This window comes from Limulus polyphemus, unplaced genomic scaffold, assembly GCF_000517525.1.
Source record: "Limulus polyphemus unplaced genomic scaffold, Limulus_polyphemus-2.1.2 Scaffold5524, whole genome shotgun sequence".
Taxonomy (NCBI): Eukaryota; Metazoa; Arthropoda; class Merostomata; order Xiphosura; family Limulidae; genus Limulus; species Limulus polyphemus.
In genome coordinates, this window is record NW_013671134.1 from 49,200 (window position 1) to 60,104 (window position 10,905).

The 10,905-nt window shown below is 34.0% G+C and overlaps 1 protein-coding gene across 2 annotated transcripts in view; it reads left to right on the top strand.

Moving 5' to 3' along the window:
• The window catches only part of LOC106472686 (MORC family CW-type zinc finger protein 2-like), a 48,609-nt gene that overhangs the window by 36,778 nt on the left and 926 nt on the right, over positions 1-10,905 (top strand). Inside the window, exons 4-5 of one of the 2 annotated variants that reach the window (XM_022401237.1) lie at positions 533-620; positions 9,381-9,489. In XM_022401237.1, coding sequence (XP_022256945.1) covers positions 533-620; positions 9,381-9,489 — 197 coding nt within the window. Of the gene's footprint in view, positions 1-532; positions 621-9,380; positions 10,247-10,905 lie in introns of those variants that run through there. The other variant, XM_022401236.1, reaches the window with a different exon arrangement.

The window sequence follows — 10,905 nt, forward strand, 5'->3', positions numbered from 1 at the left end:
AAAGAATTAGCCCCATTAAATGGAAAGAATGACAAAATATTCTCTTGTCCTAACACTTTTGCACAGTACTGTATATATATATATCTGTTGGAAATACATTTTAAAAGTAGGAAAATATTATTTCCTGACTGAGTAGTAATCTCCTTTTCCATAAGTGCGTAATACTTTCGTTCAGCATGACCTCATTTCAACTTTTGTGAAAAAATTTGAAAATGAAACTGACAAATCTTAGCAAAATTAAAGTAATCAGATAAGACATTTATGCTCTGTGTGCTGTTTATCATTGATTTTAAGATTAAGGCTTTCCAATAACTTTTCTAAGTAGTTAATGATTGTAGCAGACCGAAGGCAAATCTGAGATTTTTGGAGACCTTTGTTAGTTATCCAGCGAACAGCTTAAGTTTTATATTTTTTGATGTCCTTCAAACATTCTTAACCTTTGAGAACATTAGTTTTATCTTATTTTCAAGAAATTCAAAAACTGGAAAATTTATTTCTAGGTGTTACATTGAATTTTTCTTTACATTTTTAGTGGAAGCAACAACTGTGATAACATTTGGAAAGTCTTTAAAACGAGGAGTTGAATCAATGATTGGCCAGTATGGAAATGGGTTGAAATCGTGAGTGTATATTTATATTTCTTGGTGAAGTATTAACTATAGCTACTGATTTTACCTTGACATAATCAGTGAACTCTCTCGGAATGGGTTCGGCCAAATTTGTAACCCCAAGTTGACCTTTTATATTTTACATATTATAAATTCTAATATTTTTGTATATCTTTTCAAAATTTTACAGGCTTTCAGTAATCATTAAGGGTCATTTGCAGACAAAAGTATCAGAATTGATAATGAAGTATTTTCACTAAAAATGTCTCCATGGAGTCAAAGTGATTTTCATGTTAATATTAAAAGTACTTTTCTTTGTCTGAAAAATCTCAAATTTCATTTGCATAATCTCTAAAACATCCTAAATACTTACCATCTACTGACACTTTAGCTCTTTCTCAGTTTTCAAGGTGTTTACTTCTTTGCCCATCTAAGCATTGAACTCACCTGCACCAATCTTTTCTGCCCCACTTGAATGCTCTTGGCAATATATAATTTACAAAACTCTCCACCAACTTCAATACCCCTTCTATCCAGGTACAGTATATAAGCACCTCATTCAGATAATCTAATCACTTTTTCCCAACAAATTGTTTGGCACGTGCTTCTATACAGGAACGCTGTGATTGTTAACGTTTTTCAGTTGCAACTTTCATCGTTGATCTCTGTTTTCTATGGTGAAAATTTAGTTTATTTTCATTCATTTAAAAAAAAAAAAGTTAAATGTTTCAACTACAGAGGCTAACCAGAACTCCCCTATTCCACCTCTGCTATCTGGTATTTGTCAACAGTCGGGGAAGGGATCACTCTCAATTGAGGCTGTCAGTGATATGATCTGAGATGATTACATATGTTGTGAGATGACTACATATGTGAACCAGGGGTGTCTCTTCAGAGGGTTCCGAGGCGGGGTTTTGCAAATTATCCTGGACATGCTGGGGAGAATTTAGACTCCCTTTTTCCAGGTCCTTTGTTTACCAGGCCAGCCTTGACAGAAGACAGTTTAGATCAACCACCTCCTACTCCTTTTCTTCAGTTGGTTAATCAAGTTTGTGAGGTTTTGGGGTTATCCCCTGTTGCTTTTGAGTCTGCTCCTTCTTTGTTAGTGGAAAGGATTGCAAGTGACTACTTAGTTCTTCCTCCTTCTCCAGATATTACTGTTCATGCTGGGAGATTTGCTAATCAGTTACGTGAAGGGATAGTTATGCCTTGTCCTTCAAGCATATCAGAATAGCATGCCTTGGCTTTTCATTGCCAGGAAGATGTATACTTAGATTCTCAATGACTGGACCCCATATTGGACATGTGGGATTCCAGATTGGAACCTGTGATTAACTTAAACAGATCACAATTTTCTCGAATTTGTCTGACTCTCAGGACAGTCCTGAGATATTTATCTTCACCTCAACTTTAGTCTGAAGCCTATCATCATTCTCCTTACCAGTTTGAGGACAATATGGGATCTTTGATGATGACCACTATGGTCAGACTGTCGGCCTCAGTTCTTTCCTTAGTTTCCTGGCTTGTTTGTTGCTGGGATTTATTTGGTAGAGATGCTTTATTGGAGGGTGTTCGTCTACCATCTACTGCCTTTCGGGAATTATGAGTGTATTAATTTTCTTCATCTCTTGTGGTTTGCTGGAGTTCCAGGGACCTTGGAATCATGGATAGATGCTACCAGTTTATGTTCTTCATTATCTTTGTTGGCCTCTCGTCTTTCTTTGGCTCCAGCTAGTAGTTTGGGAATGTCTTCCCATCGTGTTTCCCAACCCCTGAATTCAGCCAACTCCCATCAGACTACATGGAAGGAACAGTCAGGCTTTTACTTATGTCTTTTTCTCCTACTGCATGAATGGTTCTCTTTCTTTTGAGGATATGGTCAATCCGACGAATCTCTCATTCCCTTGGGACAAGCCCATATGAGGTCTCTTCAGTGGTTGCTGTGCGACCAATTGAGCATGAACTTTGATCCATTGGATCATCCTGTATCCTTACTCAGGAGCAAACTTTCAGATTTTGAGTGATGGTTGGTTCAGAACAACATCACTATCATGGTCCCGATTCATCCTCCTTGTCAGTTTACGGATACACCTCTTCATGGATGGGGTACTTATGTCCACGGTCAGGAGTTCCAGGGTATTTGGACAGCCTACAAGTCTTCTCTTCACATCAACATTCTCGAACTACTTGTGGTACACCGAGCAATGGTTTAGGGTCTATCTCTCTTGCTACATTCCGACAATTCCGCAGTGGTAGCCTATATTTCTTGTCAAGGGGGCACACATTCTTGAGATAATAGTCTTCGAACTTTGGATCTTCTCTACTGGGCTCACTTCCTTCTTATAAGCCTCTTGGCGTGCCACATTCCTGGAGTGATGAATTTAATTCTGAATCATTTGTCTCGTCCTAACTGGATTCTCTCAACCGAATGGATGCTACATTATGAGGTTTTTCAGCGGATTTGCTCTCAAGTCAAATCTTTGATGATTGATCACTGTGCAACTCATTGGAATTCTCAACTGCAGTTCAACTTGAGCTTTAGCAATAGATGCATTCAGTCGGGACTGGACGGGTTTGCATCTGTATGCCTTTCCTTTGATTTGTCTGTTGCCCAAAGCTCTAGCTATGTTTTTTTTCCACTCCTTGTCGAGTTCTTTTGATAGCACCATTTTGGCCAGCTCAAACATGGTTTCCTCTTCTTCAGTATCTGCAGGTGTGTCCACCTTTACCACTTCTATGGACATCTCTGTTGTGACAACCTTGATCTGACGTTCTACACCCAGATGTTCAGAAACTCAAACTTCATGTCAGACAGCATATAAAACAACCTTAACATCCCAATTAGGTAATTGAAAAGGCAATTTAGGCCAAAGGATGCAAAAGATGTTAAAAGGTTAGATATAACTGGAGAGTCAAAAACCTTCTTACATTATGAATACACTGAAAAGTGTTTGACAAGTACACCTTATATAAGGTCACAGTAGATAAAGCCAAACCTCATTCAAAAATCCAAGTTGAACAATGTAATATGATAGACACCTTTGGATGAATGGGGTTGAATTTCCTCTTTATACACCACTGACAATAAGAGCATTATTTTTGTTGATAAATGGCCATTGAAGGTCAATGGAGTGATTTAGTTAAATATAACATAACTTTAGACATTAAGCCCCTATTTGTCTCGTCATCCCTTCAAGCCTTTAGCCTCTTGTTCTTTGTATCACTTTTCGATTAAGGTATATTTTTGTTGTTGTAGGCATGTGGACGTTGTCGATCAGAATTATTTGCAATACATGTACAGAGGACTCTTTATCATTTCACCTATAGTTTGCTTTATCCTGATATGTCCTTCCTTCCAAAGACTGGCAGCTAGAGAGGGGGAAAAATCCTCCTCACCCATTCACTTGCCAACCATTTCTTACCTTTACAATCGTTTGTTATGTTCTTTCAGGGCTATCAGGTGTTATGTTGCTCATACTAACTCATTTTGGGGTAATAAGAATAGACTGTTTATTCCATGGGATCCTCTGGTATCCTGGGATTTATCCCCCATTACCTTAACAAGGTGACTTTGAAAATTGATTCATATTGCTTACTCTGGTCTATCTTTACTGTGGAGGAAGTTGCTGGGAGTCATTTCTCACCAGATTTGTCACATATGTATATCATTGGCTGCTCGTTTGAATTACCCTCTGGAAGTCATTCTGTAGGCTGGTATGTGGACTTCTCTTAATACTTTCCTCTCTCATTACTTGCATGATCTCTTCTGAAGGTTTTCAACTACTCCTTGTGGTTGTTTTGATTATATCTGCTAGATTTTAATGAAGGGTGAGTTATTTTCTCCATCATATGTTCATTTTGATTTCCAGGTACTTTTTATATGGATCCTACTCTATGGTAATTGTTACCCAGACAGGTGTGCTTTTTTCATTCTAATTCTGCACTAGCAACCAATTTTACTATCCTTCTTACTGGTTGCAACAGACTCTGTAGAAATGAGGTGTTCCATAAGACCATCTAGGTGCATTCTGGATGGTATTATCTTATTCTCATGGACTATCATGAGTAAAGCTAAAGGGGATCCTGCCCATCCCTGCTGATCATCAGGATGAATAAATCGAGGTTGGTTTGCTTTTAAAAATTTAGGGAACTTGGTTCACCTATTGCACTGTGTCCAGAGCACTGTTTTTCAGGACTTCCCAATGCATATTACCCCCCAGATTTTATTAGTGGAGCTAGGGAGTACTTACCACACCCAGTTTCCAGTTACAGGGGTGGTGGATAAAGATTTTTCCTCCAGAGTGTTTGAGTGTGTTCCTCCATTCTTGGATAAGAGGGCAAAGGTGGAGGCCCTCCTACCGGGTCCCTGGATGTATTTTACAGATGTTGGTAGGAGTGGCATCATGTCCTATCCATAATTCTGGGGACAAGTGAAATACTCCTTGCCCATGCAGTTGAAGAGTAAGGATGAATGTTCATAATTCCAGACAGGATTAGTTTGTTCCTTTGGTTGAGTATGGCATGCATGATTCTGTTGTTTCGAGCCTGGGATGTTACCTTTAGGTCTTTCTTCAGGCGGAAGAGAAAATTTGTCCACTTCAGTGTTGCTATCTTTCTTTTCATAATTCTGGTAGTTTGGAATGCATCACTCTATGACTACATGTTGGGATCCAATATAGAGTATCTCAATATATCACATTGCGGTCAAATTACTTTAGCCACCAACATGGGATATAGGAACCAAGACCCATTAATTCCAACACCGAGTTGTGGAACCTGGGCTACCTGGTTGGAGATGTCCTATAATAATTATTCATGCACTATTCCACCCTTGATATCGATACTCAGTTCTGGGTGAAGAGCTTACCTGTTCTGGATGTAGTTCAGTTTTTCCCTCTTGGGTACCACTCTTATTTCGGTACTTCCAGGTTCTGTGCAGACACTTTCTGTATGGATAGTACTCTCACTAGCCCCTTCACCTTTTCAATGTGAGATTCTAGCTAAAGTGTCAGCAGATGGTAAGTATATTTTGGAAGTAAACATTTTCCTAAATTAAAAATGTATTTCCAATAACATCTCTGTTAACACTCTCCCGCCCTTCCTCCCCACCAAGAGCTGGTGTTAGTGCTGGGAATGGCTTAAGTCTCGAAAACGTGATTACATTATCTGAATGAGGTGCTTCTATACAGTACCTGGATAGAGATTGTATTGATGTTGGTGGAGAGTTTTGAAAATTAGATATTACCAAGGGCATTCAAGTGGGGTATAAAAGACTGGAGCAAGCAAGTTCAATGCTTAGATGGGCAAAGCCATCGTCAAGGGATAGCTAAAGTGTCAACAGAGGTAAGTATTATTGGAAATACATTTTTAATTTAGGAAAATGTTTACTTTGACCACCAAAAAAAATACTTAAAATATAGCTAAATTACCTTTTTTTTTCTATAATGACTTCAAATTGTAATATGAAAATATATTTGTTTATCCTAAATAGTTTTAAACTCATAACAGTATACATCTGTTTCTACTTAACTTTTATTGTTTTATTGCCTTTTGAACTGTGTCTAACTAATATTCTCGCCATACAAGTTGTAAATCACTTGGTAAACTTGTAGCTTACGTTATCCTATTGAATTACACAAAGTGCAAGTTACACATGAGTATACTTTGGGAAAAATATCTGTTTTTAATATTTCTTATTTTATCTAATCTAACCTAGAAAGTTTCTATTTTTTATGTTTTAGTTATTTTTATAATTAATATAAATAATATCCTTGTAGTTGTCTGAAACTTTTCTCACAAATTTTTCGATCAAACACTACATTGTTGAACATGTATTCAGGCATTTCTACATATTCAGCTTAGTTTGCCTTCATTACTACTTTACATTTACTTTACTTTGCAACAATGTAGCACTTCAGTTCATTTTCTAGACTGGTAGAAACACCTTTTTAGCTACTTTTTTCTTTAGTACAGGTTTTATTTTTGTTTTTGTGAGTTTCTTTGTTTGTTTGTAATCATAAAACCATGTCATACACCGAACGCTCATAACTGTTCCATAATCTGTACACTGTTATAGATCCCATTACTTTGCTTTATGTGTAGTTTAATTAAATAAAGTTAAGTCTATATGAGTTAGTTTGTCTGACCATGTAAAATTTTTTCAAATAGACCAGAATTTATTAATTTAACACATAATGCTAGCAAGAAAGATTGGCTTTAATACAAGCAAAGGGCATGAAACTTACCACAAATGTTTTGCATGTCATGACTAGTAAATAAAGAACACGTGTGAAAAACAAGAAATAAAGTCCTTTTTTTTGCTGTCGAATGTTGATGAAACTTAATCCTACTTTTTTATACTAATGTACTACTGCACTAAATAATTTTTTATTTAATTAAATAATGTACCAAAGAACACTGAATAATAACAAGCAAACAGCTGACAATGTCCCATAACTATCACAAATATTCTCTCTTTCCAACTGTATGACAAGAACTGTTAAAAATTCAGCTAAGCTTGTCAGTGTGTTTCACGTGGGAATATAGTTTGAACTGGAAGCAAAATAAACAATTTCCTATACAGAAAACTATGTAATATAATACATCATTTGATATATTAAAATCTTGGGTTTCTATTGGTTATAAATAATATAGTATTAAATGTCAGAGAGAATGAAGTGTTGGCAATTTCAGAAAAAGAGGATGTGATAGGTGGGTGTGGAAAGGGAAGTCTGATTTTGTAGTTTATGGTCTGTAACCAAATATGATTGAAGGCAACAAAAACTATGTTAAATTTTGTACTTCTTGGAGGGGTGGTAAATTGATTAAAGAAGTGGGGGTTACCTAGAGAGCAAATGTCACTGTTCTTATGTTAGGAGAAACTGACAGTATTTATTTTTAATATTGCCTTATAAAATCAAGAATTTAAAACTTATTTAATATTCAAATGTTTTATGAAAAGTTTACCATGGTAAGAAAGTAATTGAACTAAATTGTGAATGCAAGTCACTAAAACCTCTTGTAGCCAAAAAATCAGAATTTTAAAGTATTTTTTACTAAAACTTTGTTCGTAATTATATGGCATCAGAGTGTTGACTACCAGTGATTTTATATTAAGATCTTCATCTGAAAATTTTTAAATTTCATTTGCGTAACCCTTGAAACTTCCTAAATATATATAGCAAGTTTTTTTTTTATCTGTTTATTCTCTACCTTAAATCTAAACGAGATTGATCAATTTGACTGTTCTCATAACTACCATAAAAAAAGTTAGGAAATAATTCTAAATTGACCTTTTTTTCTTTCTGGAATGACTACAGATTGTAACAGGAAAACACAAATGTTTATCCTAATTAGCTTAAAGCTTGTAACAGTATACATCTGTTTCAACTTAATTTTTATGGTTTTATTGCCCTTTGAATTGTGTCTAACTTATAATCTTGCCACACAAGTTATAAATCACTAGGTGAATGTGTAAGTCATGTTACCCTATCAAATTACGTAACACACAGGTCGCTCACAAGCTGCTCAGACCATACCTAGTGAAATATTTTTTATTATTATTTTTATTTTTTATCTAATCTAATAAGTTTATAATTTTTACATTTATAATAATAAATAAAGAACACACATTAAAAACAAGAAATGAAGTATTTACCTGGGTCTTTTTTTTTTTTACCACTGTTGACTGTAAAGAAAATTTATCAATTTTCCAAAAAATTGTTTTTTAAATTAAATACTGTACCTAAGAACACAGAATAATAACTTGTAAAAAAGCAGGCAATGTCCTATAACTATCATAATTTTTCTAGTCTTCTAACTATGCTATAAGAGCCATTAAAAATTCAGCTGAAACTTTGACTTTCTGTTGATTATGATTAATATAGTATTAAATGTCAGAGAGAATTATTGGCAATCTATGAAGGAGAGGATATGGCAGCTTGGCATGGCAAGAGGGGTCTAATTTTCTGTTTTATGGCTCTGAAACCAAATAAAATTGAAGGCTATAATATTTATGCTTTGCCTGATTAATTACTGTATTATAATAAGTAACTTATTTTAAATGTCATACTTCTTGGAAATGTGGTAAGTAAATTAGAGAACAGGGATGACCTAGAGAGCAAATGTTCACACTAAGGAAAATTGACTATATAAAAAAAAAATTTTTCCTAATATGATTAAGAACTTAGAATGTATACAGTAATAAAATTTGATATATTATCTATGTTTTGGTGCCAAGTTTATTCATATAATTTAATTAAATTTTGAATGTTACTCTGTAAAAGGTTGTGATATGCAAACTTTGACCTGCCCAATGTGAAAAGGTTAAAGCTTCTGAATTTTAAAATCAAGATTTCTAACAAAAAAAAGCGTACTTAATCTTAGATGTACTTCATTATATTCATTAAGAATTTTTACATACACGTCTGAACTCTGTTATCCTCCCTCATTACTTCAGTGGTGATTAAATGATGTACGTATATTTTAACTCCTACTGCGCAGAACTGCATGTCAGGAGATAAGAGTCATAGAGTTAAGTATTGTGTTGTTCTCTGAGAAGAGCGAAGTAGTTTGAATCCTGAATATGATCAAACCATGCCTTATACAGCTCTAACACACCTGCATATGTAGTGAGAATTTATAAAAGTTTTTAAAATATCTAAACAAACAAAGTAATATAGACCAGTTTTTTATTAGTAATATGTTTTTCATCACTGTTTTTTATTAATATATGTATATATATATATCTGTATGACTTCTGTTTACCACCAGTGGCTCTATGAGGATAGGAAATGACATGATTTTATTCACAAAGAAAGATTCAGTTGTGACTAGTGTATTGATGAGTCGAACGTTTTTGGAAGAAAAAAACCTAGAACAGGTATGCATTATTTTCTCTGAGAGTTAAGTGGAGAAGCTCTGAATTAACAAAAAAGGAAGAAATACAAGGAATTTGAACATGATGTTTCTGTTTAAAAAACAGAACAAAATTATACATAAATATATTGAAGGAAATAAAAGTTGTTAAAGACAAAATTTACTGAAGAGAATGCTCTACTTTAAAGTTTGGTTTTCCTTCTAGTATGTAACCTTATTGAATGTGCTAAAGTAAGTAAGTTTATATCAAATAGTCTGAGCTCTAAGCCTAGTAGATCCATCTCAATAGCTTTATTATAACAAAACTAATCTTATTTATTGGTATTGTTTCTTCTGTTGTTAATCCATTATTTCATAGACAGATAATATATTTATGAAACTCATCTCCAGTTAAACAGTATTATTAAGAGAACACTAAGAGTGAAATACTTCTAATTCCAAACTAACTTGCATGGTAGTATGGGAAAGTCCAAAAATCACATGCTAACACGGGGAATTCCAGAACCACATGCTAGTATGGGGATGTCCAGGATGTGGGGTTACAATTTTAATTAGTTTGCTGATTGGTAAATGTGTTGCAATATTTTGATATTAAACTAATAAAGTGGAAATAATTGTAACTAATTCTCATTTGAGTAACTCAGAGGATGAAAATATAAATATCAATGTATTAAAAACAGCAGTATAACTACAGATGTGCATGAAAGAAACTTTCACTACTATGGTGCTAAAATGACCTTGATAAAAGAAGTCTTATGTTTGTGAAGATATTTCATCTGGATATCAAAGGATAAAGTAGAGTTTCATGTACTAATTGAATAAATCAATACATGAATATCGATAAATGTTATATATATTGATATATATATATATATATATATATACACTCGTACCAACTTGATGAACATTTTGGGATGGTGTATGAGTTTTTTAGCTAAGTGTGCTTAATCCACCTTTGCAGGTAACAGATCAAATAAGATATAAATTTTACGTTAGTTTACATATAAATTTGATCCTGAAGAAACTGAATAATTAAGTAAATGTTTAAACATGTTTCTTTTAAAAAATAAAGTAACATGATCATGGCTCCTATGGATTACATTTTGTTTGAGGAAATTATGTGTCCAACTGCCTTCCACAGATTAATAAAAACCACATCTGAACTGGTAGACAATTTGTGAATATGGTCCTGTTCATATGTTTTTGACACTCATTACATTTTTATCATAGTTATTTCAAATAGTATACAAATCCGTAATACCTTTACAAAATGTGTTTCTGTGTATACATTATTTATGCAATCAGTAAAGTATTTAAGCAAATTGTAATGTTTATATGATGTTTTATTTTCTAATCAAAATATAGCATTTCAGAAATCTTTAGTAATAATTAGTGTAATTAATACATATGAAACATTAAT